Source organism: Musa acuminata, chromosome BXJ2-4, assembly GCF_036884655.1.
Source record: "Musa acuminata AAA Group cultivar baxijiao chromosome BXJ2-4, Cavendish_Baxijiao_AAA, whole genome shotgun sequence".
In the NCBI taxonomy this organism is placed as follows: domain Eukaryota; kingdom Viridiplantae; phylum Streptophyta; class Magnoliopsida; order Zingiberales; family Musaceae; genus Musa; species Musa acuminata.
In genome coordinates, this window is record NC_088341.1 from 7,423,903 (window position 1) to 7,441,273 (window position 17,371).

The 17,371-nt window shown below is 37.8% G+C and overlaps 1 protein-coding gene across 7 annotated transcripts; it reads right to left on the reverse strand.

Moving 5' to 3' along the window:
- Positions 1-822: 822 nt before the first annotated feature.
- LOC135582897 (protein-tyrosine sulfotransferase-like) lies at positions 823-13,466 on the reverse strand. Of its 7 annotated transcripts, none has more exons than XM_009397655.3 (14): positions 13,282-13,466; positions 12,973-13,038; positions 12,308-12,363; positions 11,443-11,620; positions 11,274-11,345; positions 9,631-9,919; positions 8,283-8,426; positions 7,084-7,188; positions 6,844-6,991; positions 6,113-6,165; positions 5,972-6,040; positions 5,680-5,799; positions 2,136-2,282; positions 823-1,407 (listed from the first exon to the last, which is right to left on the reverse strand). In XM_009397655.3, exons 3-14 carry the CDS (start codon positions 12,330-12,332, stop codon positions 1,267-1,269), a joined length of 1,491 nt encoding a protein of 496 aa, XP_009395930.2. In that variant the 5' UTR covers positions 12,333-12,363; positions 12,973-13,038; positions 13,282-13,466; the 3' UTR covers positions 823-1,266. The 7 variants fall into 7 exon arrangements, with proteins under 7 accessions (XP_009395930.2, XP_064959506.1, XP_064959504.1 ...); XM_065103434.1 differs by having other exon boundaries at positions 12,289-12,363; XM_065103432.1 differs by having other exon boundaries at positions 12,244-12,363.
- Between the last annotated feature and the right edge of the window lie 3,905 nt (positions 13,467-17,371).

Genomic DNA, 17,371 nt, shown 5'->3' on the forward strand with positions numbered 1-17,371 from the left:
TACGTTTGTTTCCTTCTTCCTCCTTTGGTGGTGAGAAGTTATAATGTAAAAGTAGTTTCTGAAGGATGGATTTGGTTTGCTTTACTAATAAAATTGAAGAATGATCAGTCAGCTATCAAAGGTGTGTGCTATTTGGGGATCAAAGACTTGTATTCTTCTGCATAAGTGGTTATGCTCGCGATCTAAGTATTCTTGTTGCTGTCTAGGCGTAGCAGATCACGGTTCGTTCGACGACTCGTGTTCACCGGGTGGATAATTTTGTTTGTTTGTTGCATGTTGATGTAGGAGTGTATTCACAGTAATTAATCAGCCTTCTTGTGGAGTGGCTTCCATATCCTTTTTTTTCTTTCCTGTGTTCATTTTCTTACAGGCTGATATGACCATGACATTTCACCTGGAATAAGTTTCTTCTGGGCTGTCAACCTTGAGATTACGATGGTGACGACGGCACTTGTGCTAGTTCTTGTCGTCTCATCCGGTGTTGCTTGTTGTAGCCATCCGCCTCAGCAAGATTGTTTCAGCAAAACCAAGACAAGTAAATCTGTGTGTCGATATGCTTCCTTATGCAACTCTCGAGTAATTTCTTGTGTGTCCAGAACTCGATGTGTTGCTCTGAACTTAAATAAGGGTAAAAAGAAATTATTCGTGAGCACCGAAAGTATCACTTTGATGAATCATAAAATGAGAAAAATAACATTTAAGAGTATATGAACATATACTTAATTATCTGAGAAAAGATAAAAATAAAATAAAATCTTTAATAAAATTATAAATAAAAAGTTGTGGATTATAGATTTAATATGACTTTTATAAATCTTAATGTGCAATCAATCCCAAATAAATTATATAATTAGGACTAATTATTTTATTGTTGATGTTTTACACAAATCAAAACTTCAAATAACCATATATCGAACTGACAGGTTTAACAAATTATGTACCGGACAGGACAGCTCCATTTGAATCCTGAATTGAGTGAACAAAGCTGGGTTTTACTCCCAACTTCCTTTTGGGAGTGGAAGAACAAGAACACCGAAAAGGAGACGAGCCGCCCACAATGGAGATCTAACACAATAACGAGACCAACAAATAATATCTGATGTAGAATTTATTGAGCTCTGTCGTTTCTTTTCTTCATTTGCATTCTATAATCTTTTTTTGCAGCAGAAGTCGTTTCAGCATTCACAAAACTTCACACCAACCAATGGAGATCTAACACAATAACGACTTGTGCTTGAGAAGATTACACAGTTTGTCACCCTATCATCATTTCTTTACTTTGTTAGTCCTTCTCCCTGTCGATAGAAACAGCATGATAAGAACAACAATCGCCAGCAATGCAATGACTAAGAGTGATTTCCAAGGTGGGCATCCATATGAGCCACCACAAGCTGCTGTCTGCAGGTCCTGCAGCATCAATGAAAAGTTGCAATGTGAGCCTGAGCCAGACAATAAAAAATGCAGATTCATATTTTTTTGGCACATAGAACATTTCGATACATAAGATCAAGAAGAAAGAACTAGCAGCAGAAACAGGCACAAGTTTCAGAACACCATTTGGGCGAGTGAAGTTACAGACATCCAAGAAAAGCAGTTCATCAAAAGTCCAAGATTGATTCAGTTGCAACGTCAGCACTCTAAGCAGCGGACAAGCATGTGGAAGTAACAGCAAACCAAGAGTTGGGATTACAAGCTTACAGCAAAGCCAACCAATGCTGCTCACAATATTTTATTAGTGGTAGGAATATTTGAAGAACTACTCAAACAATGACAAACCAATAAATAGCTGGAACAATAATTGGATAGGCCGATATTATAAGCACTAATCTGAATTTGACATCTTCATATGGGCCACAAAAGCATGATAATCGTATATGGTGTTTTTCCACTTAAAATTAAAAAACTTCATGTAGTAAACCAGAATGCAATTCATCGCTTGCTGAAAGTCTAAGCTATACTGACAATCACCAACTTTAGCTATAATGAATCTTCTGTTACAGACGAGATTTTATGGAGTAAGACAAACTTTTAAGTCTACTTTCTTTGCAAAGCAAGGCAGCTGGAAAAGGAATTTTGAAGGACTAAGATTTGAGCATGTATGTATAGTTCTATATCAAGACTGTTCAGATAAATACCTCTGGCTGAATGAAAATTTCAGCACTTTGCATGATATGTTTCTCCTGCCGTATGAATATATTTTGAGCATGTTTGTAAAGTTCCACATCAAGACTGTTCAGATATTGGATTTGCTGCAGAATTGTTGCAGGAACAGATAGGCGTGCCTGAAAAATCCAATTTCCTGGTTGGTTACCATATGATGTGTATTATCTCACTTTTGCAGTGGTGTGAATAATAAAACAAACCAAGAAGGAAATCAAAGTAATGCATAGGAGCACAGGAATATGCTGGTTTGCAACATAACCTATCACGATTTCACGAAAAGTATCAACATAAAACATAACAATCTTGATTCTAATGAAACTAATCATCATAAATACACAGCGTAATAATAGGAGATGATCAAAATAAATTGAAAATATAGAAAGAAAAAACAGTTATTTGGACCTAGGTACTGATATCAGATGCAAATATAGATCTTAGTGTCAAACACGACTACTATTCTAGTTAAGGATACTAAAGTATGATTACAAATTAAAATGTTAACAAAAGAAACAATCAATATATTTGAATACCCATTCATTATTTTATATATTTCAAAATGAGTTTTGGACTGATAAATGTTACTCTTCTTTTGTTTTGTTATTTTTGTTGTTGGATTTGGATGATTGAGAGTTATAATACTGTATACCAAGATTCACAATTTCTTATATTGGTAGGGTACCAATCAGGGCTCCGACTGGTACCATACTTGTCCAGACTGATGAACCGAGTGTCGGTATATCGATACGTATCGAGTTTTGGTAAAAACCTAAAAAAGCTGACAAAAATAAAAGAAAGAAATTGTCAGCCTGTCACAGATGGTATATATCAGGCATACTACTCAATCTATCATGTACCATACTGAACCATGTTGAACAGTATCATAACCTTGCTTTACATATGGTTAAATATATGTAATTTGAGGTTTTAGTGATAATCTTTTTTATTATGAAATGATACGAAACTCATATATTATTTAAATTTTAATCTACTAATTAGTTTTTCCTTAAATATATTTTTTTTAACTGGTGAGCGTCTAGGTTCACTCAAGCAATCACCTAGACGAGCCCCTATGCCTCACTCATTTTAGAACCACGACACCTTTTAGCCAATTAATGCCTAACATCTTTAGATATTGGGAATCCCCTCAGTAATGAGTCAAATACTTTCTTCCTATTGTCTCCCTCCCTTTTCCTTGGACCCATCAATATCTTTTTATTAGGGGTGTTAAAACCGAACCAAACAACTGAATTGAACCCGAATCGGTTCATCAATAGTTTCGTTTTGAAGGCTATAAACGGTCCCAATTCAAAGTTCTCTTCTTCAATTTGGTTAACGGTTCCAACAAAACCGATTTTACAAAATTCCTAGGGTACTTGGGTTTGAGGTAAACCTTGGTACAATGATAAGGTTGCTCCTTTACAACTTGGAAGACTCGGGTTCGAGTCGCGGAAACAACCTCTTTGAATACTTAAAGGTAAAGCTACATACGTTGACCCTCCCCAAACCCCACATTGGCGGGAGCCTCATGTACTGGGTACGCCCTTGAGTACTTGGGTTCCACAAATTGGTGATTAAACTACGGATACAATAGCGATGTTGGCTCAATTTCAATGCCACAATTTCACAAATGACATGGGCCCAATTTTACTTATCTTGTTATGTTGGCCTAATTGGACCAAAATTTTGGTTCAGTTCATCGAAGCAAACCGATTCATTTAAAAAATATATTTTTAAAGAATTGCTTGAAATTATAAACCAACTAACCGGATTAACCAGTTTTGAACACGTTCAGTTGGGTAGGTCCGAATCAGTTCCGATTCAAACCTACCTTAGTTCAGCTAAGTTCGATTTGATCCTTAACAATTCGGTTCAAACCAGTTTGAACACCTCTGCTTTTTATTGTGGCAAGTAGCTGCAATGCCAACAGCAAATATGACATCAATTGACAATCAGCTAGATATGGGTGATGGGGGCATGCAACAAGCTAAGTATGTTTCTTTTACTTCCTCTGTCATTTTCTCGTCATCCCCAATCATTCTCTTATTCTTCCCTAGTGTTCAGATTCAGGCAGAATAATTAGGAATGATCATAAGTCAAACAACTCTGGGCAATGACGAGCTGCTTTTTAGCTAGCTCCAACCTAAGAAGCATGGGCACGTGCTTTTGATAGACGTGTCCATGTTCAACATGTGTCAAAACACATATACATCATCAACATGGCCGGACACATGTCACACATGTCCGGTCGTGTCTTTATTTATTTATTTTCATTTCTATTTGTGGGCCACGACAGCACTTCCACTTCGCTATTGCACGCTTCGGCACATAGAACTCGCATGCAGTGTTGCACTCACGATCCTCACGAGGGCCATCTACTTCGGATTCTGCATAAAGATGGATCATCGACCTCGCAAGGAAATAAATCTAGAAAGAAATTTAAAGATTATCATAAGGAAACATATATCAATTATATCTGGAGATTGTTAAATATTATTTGATGTATTCAACCCTTATTTTAGATACTTACATTTAAATGATTTTAATTTTTTCAACTTCAATGATGATATTTATTTATTCACATTGCAGAATTTATAAAATTTAAATATAAATATTTTAAAACTTATATTAACTGAATATTTTATATATATTAAAAATTACATGTGTCCTTGTTGTATCTACGTCTTGTCATCTCCCTATTCTATGTCCATGTTTGTTCTTCTTAGGCTTCAATAGGATCCAACTCAAATCCCATATGAAAACCTGTGTCATGTTAAATTGATGAGTATGATGTCTTCTCTGCCAAGTCCAAGCACCCTAGGGAAAAAGAATAGTTAGAAATGTACAAGGATACTCGAGTCAACTCCATGACCTATTTGCTAAATCAAGATCCCACTTTTACACGGTAACATAATCGACATAATCTACAAAGAAAGGAGACAGAGAAAGAAGATAAAATGTCATTTTCAACCAGGTTTTCTGGCACATAATAGCCAAGGCACCATGCATAAAAGCAAGGTTCGAAATACCGTACCGTACCGGTATTTCGACCTGGGCTCGGTACCAGTACCGGTACGGTATACCTAGCGGTACACCCAGGTGTGCCGAGTACTGTAGCATTGGTACAGTGCTACAGTGCACTCGGACCGGTAACAGACGATCCGCATACCGACAACCTGTCGGACCGGTACATGCGGTATGCGTACCGACAACCTGTCGGACCGGTACATACCGCCCGGTACCGGTTCGGTCTGGTAGACCCGGCATAAAAGTACCATGACATCTATGCCAATGCTAGTCATATAGCTCTCAGCTTCCTAGAAAAGAACACTTCTGACATTGTAAATAATTTTGATAGGTTAAGATAACCAGACTGACTGCTCTTGGCACCTGACCTTCTACATCATGTCAATTCCTAGGCACTTAAACCAATATGCAGTAAGTTAAATAAAATAAACATACGCAAGCTTAATGCACAAAATCATGATTCATAACTTCCTACGGTATCCAACAACCTACCTTTTTTGAGAAGTTCGCAGGAGCAACTCTTTTAAGAGACAGAGTCCGGCGAGATGCCTGGGTTTTTCGTAAACTGGAAATGCATGTTTCATAGATCTCCATCAACCTTCCAACTGTCATCTGACAATGGTGAATATATTACTCAAGCTAGCAGAATAAATACCAAATGCCAACAAAGATAAAGAACTATCATTGTATTGGCAGAATTAATAAAAAGATATCAGCTTGATATTTCCAATAACAAGGGTATGAGAAAAACTTTATACAAAATGAACTTTCAAAGTACTATTACATTCTCTCTTGCAGGTTCAACATGAGTTGAAGAAGGAACTTCACTGTCACTTTGATTGTTGGTGCTACCCTATCACAAGAAAAGAAGGATGTAAAAAGATCATGAATTGTCATGCTTCATAAAAAGACTATCTAGAATTACCTCAATCTGGTTTAAACCATCAGCTTCAGAATCTGAAAAAGAGGAGCTTGGTTCTGTAAAGAAGGTTAAACTGTATAAGAATTCCATGTATTTTTGTCCTTCTGGACTCATTTTATATAAAAACTGTTGACTATAAGCATTCTCAAGCATAGATGACAAGTGCAACCTATTCTGACTTGTGTCAGGTGGCACATGTACAGGGATATGGTCTGTGCTGATTTCAAATCAAATATTCCATCTCTGCCACACTATGGTTGACAACCAGACGAAGAAGGAAAAAGCCTCAACACCTCGAACTGTCTCTCATTGGAGTTAAATTCAACCAAGCACTAATAGTCATTTAACCATTGTAGCAGCGAACAATTGCAGTTATAGTTTTCCTATTCATCAAAATTAAATCTCTCATAAAAATGGAATACCTGAATAGTAATGGTTGATTTGAATATTATTTACTGTGTTGTCACTGTTATTTGCCATTATATAAATTTAAAGCAGTGTTCAGATAGGGGAGAAAGAACTCATCATAGACAGGTTGTTACATCCCCAAGGAACATCCCTTGTACTGATTGGAATTTCAACTTCTAATTCTCATGTCACTTAGTTGTGCTCATAAACAACAGCATTCATCTAGCATATATGATTAGCACCATAAAAGCACAGAGCATATAGACATAAATACGAAAATTGTGATACTCCATGACTAAAAGTAAAAAATCAAGTTTCAGGTGTACCAGTTTGGTTGGAAGTTTCCTGCTTGAAGGTAGAATTCAAGGCTTCAGACTGGGAAAGTACTTGTGCTCCAACCAGTTTGGCAAACATGGTAGCAGATTTCCTGTGCTCTTCAGTGAGACCAACATATAGCATCTGATCCAACCTATGCTGTAGCATTAAGTAGCTGTGACTACCAGTAAAAACAAAGATTGATGCATACAAATCATAATAACAATGATATCAGGCCTCATTAAATGCACCTTCGCGACCTCTAGTACAAAATGGCCAAGTTCTGGGTGCTTCCTTACACAACTACGCACATGATGTGATTCTACAGCATATGAGTTGTTTGTTAGTCCTGCTACCTGACATATGAAACCACTGTATTAACAAAATCTGTACTGCACAACCCTCATGACCATGATCACATTATATTATCATATCAAAAAATTAAATTCAGAGAGGTAATGTCCCTCATCCAGTTAGTGGTACTGTGTGGATGCCCTACACTGTTACCTGAATGGCATTCCAGGACGTATTTGGAACAAAAAAATAACATTACAGTTGAATATTGAGCACATATCACAGAGTACACAACTCTTACGAGAACTAAAAGCAAAAAGGCAGACATCTTGAGATGTAAAGATCAGTTATCCTTTAAAAACAGAAAAAGCAAACGCGAGGAGAAAATGAAAAAAAGAGAGATAGATCATAATTAATGGCTTGATCAATCAACTGGCTCAATGTTGATGGAATGGAAGCTTCACCTACTAATACGTAAATATGACAAAGAAAAAGAAACAAATTTGCTTGGAATCTTTATCTGAAAGTAAATAGTTAAATCATAAATGAGGGTAAACCATCATTTTCAATTCAGTAGACGGGATCAAGCTACCACCTTCAAAAACTGTCAAAGGGCTACCAGAACAACAATGTTATGCTTCTAAATGAATAAGAACCTAATAGGTAGTATTTTTTTCTTTTTCTTTACAGAACAGGTAGTAAAAATTGGCATTCTCTTTCTAATAAGTTCATTCTTTACCAATTTTGTGCTCTAAGGTTGAAACCTATATATAACATGCTCCAAACCAGTTAGGAAACTCAAATAACACCAGTAAGCCTGTCTATTTGCATTGCCACGAAGTCCCTTCAATTCCAGGACAAAAGGAATTCAAGTTCAACCAATCTAATATCTATTAATTCCTGAAGTTCTTCATTTTTCAGAAAGGCAACATCTTCAGGTTACCTATATATGCAATAAAAATAATAACTAAATATAAATAAGAAAATAACATATCATTTGTAGAGAGAACAAACACAAGGATACTTTTTTTCATGAGCAGAAACAATGCCTAGTTGAAGAAGCATCACTGCAGGACATCCTATAAAGAAAAAAAAAAAAATGCAAGAACCGCAAGCAAAGATTAGAATGCTGCCAGCAGGTATTACAGCATCACACCTGGAAAGTAGCTCCATTGTGAATGATGTCATGAGCTATAGGGTCATTGATGAACTCATGTAAGGGCATAACCATGTCTTCCATGTCATATGGGTTACTGAATTCTTCAGTCTTTCTAAGTCTCCCAAGTTCTCTAGCATCCCTCTGTACAACATTTGACCACAATTGGTCAGAGAGATTTTCAGGCATGCATAGAGAGGTGAAGAAGAAATATAAGTTAAAGCTCCATGAAACCCATCTACAACATTAACTGACATTAGGTTTGTTGGCATCATTTGGTCTAACATATAGTCTGGTTAACCGTTTCTCGTCTAGAATCAGCATGGTAATTTATTTCAATATTCGGCTTATGTTGACCGTTTTAATTCCTACATATTTATAAATATGATCAGTTTTTAGTATCTCACACAGTATAAAGACTGATAAGATGGTGTGAAGCAAGGATTTAAATCTCAGTTTGAGACTAGTTTTGACAAAATCAATGTATCAGCATACTGGGGAGCATGATTTCAACTACAGTTGATATAATGCATACTGATCAATGCTTACTAGTTTAACCGAGGACCAATATTGGACCATATGATCCAATACGCATCGATACCAATTTTTTTATTTTTTTTTGGGTGCTACTGAGCTATATAGGTTGATATGATGCCCTGCATACCAGTACCTTAGATATGATAAATTATTCAAATCAATATCAGACCAAGATCTAAATCCTTGCTACATGGGACACCAACCCCTACCACTTGGTATCATGGAAAAAAAAAAAAAAAAAACAAAACTGCAAAGAAACATGAATATAGACTTGTGCCTCCAAACAATGATGTCACAAGGACATACAACTTTTATGATTTACTTGTATATTGATAAAAATTTAAAAATAGAGCGATTACATTTTTGTATTTAAAGTGTGTGTGTGTGTGTCTATATATATATATATATATATATATAATGTTTGTATATATATATAATGTTTGTGTTTAAATTTACAAAATTCTAGATAAAGTGTTTGCCCTCTTACAGACAAATATTTTCATGCATCCAACTCCATTCTTATTTTTTGTAATTTTAGAATTTATAATTTATGACTCATACTAGATCTAATCTTAATGAAGTAAGATAATCTAACCACCAAGTTGCATCACAAAACTAACACCGCAGCTGAGTCATCTCATTGACCTCATCTGCGCCTGACCAGCCAAGACCAATATAGAAAGCTACTCGAGGATTTGGTAGTTATGTAGCTTATTTTTGTGCATGTCAGTAAAAACAAGCTGAACAAAGAAGCATACTATCATAAGACAAGATAGGTAAATTTAGGCACCAATGGGTAAAGAATACACACCCGTGCAAATAAGTCCCCTCTCATCCAAGGAACCAAATACTTCCAAGGCCATATATCCAATGTGCTAACAGCACGAGATTTTGGGCGTATTCGTCTAGACATCTGGGCTACTGAAGTCAAATTTGGATGCACAAGAAATCTAGCTGCAACCTCCACAGAAAATTCATACGTGCTGAACACACGATCAACTGGATCTCTCAAAATTGTTACCACTGAGGTCATGTCCTTAGGCAGTTTGGACATCAAACTATAGTCATCATGAGTAACCACCAATCTGCAATTGGGTTTGCTAGACCACCAAATTCAGCTTATCAGAGCTAAAAAATATCAAGATAAATAAAACATATTATCTAAATGCCGTTTCTAAGTTTAAGAATCTTAATGTTCATAAAATTATTTCCAACAGACTCAGAAACTTAATAGAACCATGAGAGAATAGGTATCCAGAGCTCTTTTTTAAATTTTCAAACCACTTTGTTGTGTTTCACCAGAAAAAAAGAAGATAAAAACAGCATATTTAACTTATCCTACAAAATGTTTGCCATGAAACAATTTGATCACACAGGAAAATGAACACTTGCCTTGCTGCTGAGATTTTGACAAATTATATTGTCACAGATAGCTACTACAGCTAATATGTTGCTTTCCATTCTAGATTGTACATTATAGAACCATTAAATATGTCTCACCACATTGATATGTTTGACCTATTCTAAATTGACTGAACACTTTCCTGCAATTTGGCAACTCAAATTTCCATCCTGCTCAAAATTAAGGTGTTCCACTTAAAACAATGGTGAATAACTACAGCATTGAGATAAAAGCATGTTCATTGGAATGTGTTCAGAACCATGATAATGAATGACTGAAATCATACCGCTCAACAGCTCTAGCAAAAATCCTACTCCAAACTGGCCTCATCATACTTAATTTTCCTACATTGAATGCTTTTCTTTTCCTAAGAAGCATGACTGACACCAAGTCCTTGGCTATGTTATGGATCACTGATTTCAGCTGTTATTACAGGTTCCTTAAATTCCTTAGTAACTACTTCTATACATTCAGTCAATTCCTTCACTTTCTACACTCTAAACATTGTGGTGTCTTAAAGATATCCATAAAAGAGCCTTTTCATTATTCCATAGTGAAGCCTCGTACGAACTCTTTTTTTTTTACCAGTTTCTACTGAAAACAACTTCAAATGGGTGCTCTTTTTATGCTTCATCACCCCATTGCAATATATGTACCACTTAATACATCAAGGACAATTCTTGTGAGTCTGTATGGCCAACTTTAATTAGCAGCTGATTTTCGGACAAATTTTGTCCCTTTTGTCATCCTGAGTAACTAACATCATGCAATCATAAACTCAATCAGTAAGTTAAGAACATCCATAGTTTGTTGTTCTTCAAAGATGATCCACAATGATGCTTCCTGCAAGCACTTGCTTATGTATTCTGCAGGATCAGATTTTTCCTATTTTAACTCAGACTATTCCATGAATCTCGCAAGTAAAGCAGTAAGAAAGTTTGTTGGTTACCGTTGCAAAAACAATAATTAAATGTTTTTATGACAGAGTTTGGCTTCCTGTAGCTATTAAATGTCAATTAAAGCTTAAATTACCATGGGAAAAGGAGAACTACCTTGGATCAAATCGTAATTTATCATAGGAACGTGGGCATTCTTGAGCACTCGTATAAATTTTTCTCAAAAAGCTGTAAGCAATTAAATGAATATCAGAAACACAACTCAGTAAAAGCCAATGTATGATATGAACCAAGATACCAAGAAAAGAGAAGTAGAGGCACTGACCAATGGAAGTATGTCCGTCCCCCAGTTCTCGGAACATGCAGAAAAAATAGTATATCCTTTAGAGTTAATTCATCTTCTTTTATTCCTCTTTCACTTGAAGCATCTGCCCAATTTCTTACGACACTTTCACAGCGGAAATAATCATCTTCACTAGAAGACACAAGTAATGAAGCTGATACTGGCAACACATACAAATTTCAATACTCATTAGTCAGCACAGAGGCAAATCATGAATTATTCATCAAGAAATCAAAATGCTGATGATTGATTAAATAAAAATCTCAAGCAAAGAAAAATCAAATTTGATAGATTGTGGATGTTATTGTTAATATTAATATGATTCTTCGTTGTATCATTTGCAAAGTCAGGGAAGCATTTAAGATACATTCACCAACATATAAAAGGCCTAAATATTTCTGGCTACTCCAATACCTTCCTCTGAAAATTTTGAAAATATATACAAAAAGGGTCCTGTGCAATGCATGTCATACTGCAGAAGAGTTCGAATAGGTATAAAGCATATGCTACCTCCCTTCAGTTGCATCCATCTTAACTTGCAACAGGCAAGACAATATAGTGGAATATTACTGTCCAATAAACTTCAGGAAATACTGCATAATGAAATATGCAATGCAAAAAGAGAAAGATAATGAAGTGGCATGCGATGAACATGTGCAACACTCATACATACAATAAGACTAAGCGCATGAATGTGTCAACATCATTAAAGAAATTTAGTCAAAGACAGGATGAAATGAACATAAATAACAGAAAAGAATGACAGTTAATAAAGCATATTACCAAAGAAGCCACGATAATAGACAATTGAACAATAAGACAACACACCCCAAGAAAGAAAGATCACCAATATGCCATATCTGTAAACACATGCCATTCCCTTACTTCCTGATGACATGATACCTACAGAAGAATAAGAAACAATGGTAAAACCATAATTATTAATTACATGAAGGATTAGATGGAACAGCAAACTATAAAGCATCAAAAAGTTTTGAATCCATCTTTGAACAATTATTATGTTAAATATGAAAAATCATGAGAATCATCAAGTATGAACCACTGATTAGAGTTGGATTGAAAAGCATCACATGGGATGGAAAAATTAATTGGATAAATTTTGGTTTTAGATTTAGTTAGATTCATGATTCATCAGATGGTGATCGAAAATGACATGTGATTATTTGATTATATAATGTGTGTAGTTTAATAAAATAGACTAACCTTGACGTTGATCTGATCAAAATATATTTCCAAAGTGCATCAGATGATGAACCCAAAGACTGTAAGCACTATATTCAAATTTTTTTACTTTTTTATTAAAATAAACTAACACTTCACCCCTATGTGATTTGTAAAGAATCAAAATTACAGTGGCATCCGCTGCTATCTTCAAAGACGCAGGCGGACAAACTTTGGGTCTGCTGTATAGTGTGTATAACAACAAAATCTCAATAGAGTAAAAGTTCTAGATCTCTTTTGAATAATTTAAAGGGCAAAAGGATTTCTCACTTTATCAACTGGGAGAATATTCTCAAGCTAAAACTTCAGCCAGGAGCTAGCTTCAGGTCCTCGATACTATCAAAAAGAAAAGAAGTCAAAGCAGAGAAACAAGGAAAAGATTGACAAAAGATGAGATAGACTGCAATCTTCCTCTACATATATCATCATGTCCACATCCACAAGCTGTCGGTGCAAAGTATCGTGGATGAAACGAATCGATTTTTACGATAATTCAAAGAAGAAAAAGGAAGAGAAGAGGAACAAAGGATCGCAGAGTAAAACAACACCGGAGAAACCCCGAGAAAGAGTCCCACCCACCCCAACAAGGAAAAAAGAGAGGTGCTTCCGTGAACTCTCCGAGGGCGGACGGCGGAACGTCGCTCCCGCCGCGCTTCCGGGGCTCTGTCGCCGCAGCTCCGTGGCCGCTCCCCGAGCGAAACGGAGAAATAGGGCTCGGGGAAATAGGGGTAGACGGGAGAGAAGAGGGGGCTCGGACAAGCACCCGAGTCGACCCGGTTGCCCGCAACTCCGAAGCATATAACCCCTGCGCGTCAAAACGGGCTTGCGTTTCTTCGGATCCGTTCATCCCACCCCGATCCGAATCCGATTAACCATTGGATACCGGAATCTAAATCCAAAGAACCAGAAAGTTAATGTGCATGGCTACAATAATACACATTAATACTTAAATATAACTGTCATTACACATACTCTTTATTTTTTTTTTCTAATTTAAAATTTTTATATATGGTAAATATAAGTTATTATTAGCTTTCTAATTATTTTTCTTTCCGTAAAAAATAAATGATAAATATCAGAATCTTACTATCAAGACTTTGGTCCACGTAGGTCACTAAATAATCTTTTTTTTTTGTCATGTTTCTACTAGTTAGGCTGCTTGGCATCTTCGTCGATCATTATCTGTTGTCTAATTTAAAATACCATAATAAGGAATACATTTATTCAAATCTTATTTAAATATAAAGTTAATATAAATAGAAATTCCCATGTAAATTATAATTCTCCCTAATATCCTCTATAAATCTAGACAAGCATCTCTCCATTTTTCCATCGTATCATCGGTTTAGAACCATTCGATTGCAATGGAGAACTGCGAGGAAAGAATAAGCAGACATCTTCATGTTCAGAAGAAGGTTGATTCTTTACTACATCCTTTATTTAATGATTTTATTCATTTGAATGACAATATATATATATATATAGAAATTTCTTTGAATGATTATATTTATAAGCATTATATTTTGCAGGATGGTGATCAAGATGAGATCACTGAGATACACATAGATGCAGCACTTGAACTTTTGAGTGAAGCATGTAGTCTGGAGAGCTGCACCAGTGATAACATCTCAGAAACGAAGAATATTTTGGACATCTATACTGATGCAGTGAGGCTTTTCAAGTAAGTTTCAGAGTCTGCTTTCTCCGTAACATTTGGGTTCACTTAATTCCTTTTGGATCTCTCGAGTGTTGAAGTCAAAGTCATGGGTTGACCTGTACGCATGCTCGAATGCAGACACTACGCTGAGGCAAGTGAGAAGAAAGCAAAGATGAAGGTTGCTGCTCTCGGGTACAAGTGCGTGGAAGTGACCCACTTAAGAATTCTCATGTTTCGGTCAAATCTCCCATCAGGTAGCGGCATCTACTGGGAGCATTCTCTCTCTCTCTCTCAAGGCCGACGTTGTCCAGTTCTTCAACCAAGATTCACGCCTGGGTTCAACTACAGGTGATAGATATGGGACACAAAACATGAAGAGGCAATTGGATGTTGACGCAGAGAAGAATCAAATGACCGTAGCCGAGGTGCATCAACTCCTCGATGTAGTATGTGAAGCTATCATTTGTCTCAGTGTCATCGATATCAACAAGCTAGCTGCTACTGCAGATAGTTTGGTCTCGTAGCATTGCAGATAACAATTTGGATTCCATGGTTCGCAGGCAGAGCATGTGGATGCTGCGATGGGTGCGTCCTCCAGATATCGTCGTGCCTTCGACTCGGCTGCCAAAGGCAACTCATCATGCGCCGAGGAGCTCCGTTCCATGAAGGAAGCCATTGAGTTCAGTTACTATGATTTGGATGGCTTCATTCGCTTGGTCAGGTTAGCTCTCAAGAACAGTACTAATGGTGCAGAAGGCATTCCCTCCACAAGTAGATATCTTTAAGTGTTAATATGAATAGATCGCATATGCGTGAGTGTGTTTTGTACGTGTTGGAAAACATATTTTTATATATTTTACATACATATTGTGAACAAGCATAGAGTTGTATATTTATACTCATCGAGAGATCAATAGAACACAATTTGTCTTCCATATATTTGTCATGGCACACTAACTCTTCAGGAAGTAACTTCACCACCACTGCTAGTTTTTGTGTCCAAAGGAGAAGCCTGTTCATGTTTCCTGGGCATCCCCCGAGAACACGAAGCCGAGCTCAGTGATCTCGTAAACCTCACATTGATATCATCAAAGATAAACTATATCTAGTCTGAGCATTCTTGCAGTTAATACCTAAAACACTTCCCGTGATCTCCCTTCCTTCCTAAGCACCAAGGAGTGACTTACTCGACCACTCTGCAACTCTGCGCCGCCAACCTCTGCAACTGCTGCAACCCCGTTGTTCTCAATCGACCTCTTCTTCTCTTCTCCCTTCCGCTCGACCACCACCTTCTGCAACCCAGTCAGCCTCGAAGACCGACGCCGTAAGGCCAGACGGCGGGGGTTTGTTGGCAATCTCAACCGCCGGATCCATGCACGCCCTCAAAGCGATCGAGCCTCCTGAGATCGCCGTCCTCCCAAGGATGTTCGCAGGCCACGGCGGCGAAGGCGGCGCCTTTATAAACAAGTGCGCCGAGCCGGGGGAAGAGCGAGTAGGGGCGCAGTGTCCACGTCGCCGACGACGCAGGCGCTCAGGCCGACGAGCTCCTCCGCTAGGAACTTGAAGGGAAGCTGATGGTGGGCTTGAAACCTTCCAAACCTCGACAACGGGTAGTGCCAGACTCCCAGCGACCACCGCCGCCGGCTGGCGCGCGGAACAGGGGGAGGGGATTTTGCCGCGTGAGAACGGCGCGTAAATCAAGAAACTCCCATCAAGCGTCGTTGTTGTAAATGCACGATATATGGACCGGCCGGTTCGGTGCAACGAGTCACGTCGAACCTGAAAACGACCCAAAATCAATACATGGTAAAAAAAAAAAAACCACGTTTTTTTATATTTGCTTTATATTTTTGTTTCTTGGATTTTAAAGACAGTGCTGATGGAGATGCGGTAAGATAAAGACATCAATACCAAGGTTTCCCATTTCGAATGGGATTACATATTTATAGGCTTCAGTGAATTCTCAAGGCATACACACACTCTCTCTCCCTCTTTCTCTCTCCTCTCCCTCCCTCTCTCTCGCTCTCTTCTCTCTTCCCGTTCGAAATGGCGAAAGGTCTGCCCTCCTCTCAGATGGAGATCCCGAAGCCAGCAGCGGAAGATTGGAGTTGGCTTGCTACGGAGAATGGGTTCGATCATCAAGAAGAGCCGCCTGAATTTGTGAGTCTCCCACCTCCATCTTTTCCTTCGTTTCTTGATGCGAGGGTTTGATCGCCGAAAGGCGTCGGTCGGTCGGTCGGTCTTGAGTGCATTTGAGATTTATGGGTCGGACGGAAACCAGGGCTGCTTTCTCCTATTGTCTTCTCATCCTCGTCCTGTTTTTGTTTCTTCTTCTTGGCAGCGAAAGAAGTTGGACACATTGGTGCTCTTCTTGAACAAAGCTTTCTGGAACGACGATGCAGGTGAGTCGAAACCATCGCTTTAAATTTAGATGTTGTTTCTCCTCAAACATGCATGCTCGATTATAGGAACCCTAATTAACAAACAATCTATCTGCTCGATTGAACCACGCGAAACTCGGAGTCGGGTCATCTTTATCGCCCGCGTTCTTGCGAATTAAGAACATTTACTTGCTTTGTTTCCTTGCTCGCCTCCTTCTCTTCGGCTTCATCTATTTCGCGATCGTTCTCAAACCCAGAAAAAAAAGGAGAGCTCTTGGTGCAGAACTTCATGTGTGTATATGAACAATAAGCTCCATGCAAGCCTTCTAGACTCGTTATCGGAGAACGAGGGTTCAAGAACAAGCCTTCTAGACCTAAAACCTTCTTTTTGTCTTTAGTTTCATCCTTGAAAACCGATCTGTGTGTTCGATCTCTGTAATTTCAACCGCCCAATCATGCGAATACTTTCTCGTCGCTGTTCTGTCCCCATCCGATTCGTACGAACATGACTCATCAAACAAGTCAATGGAGTTTTACTCACAAGGTTGACTTTTTTCTTTTTCTCCGTTTGCATTATTGAATCTGAACATGATTGTTCGTTTCACATGCAGTGCCGTTGTTGGGCGAATAC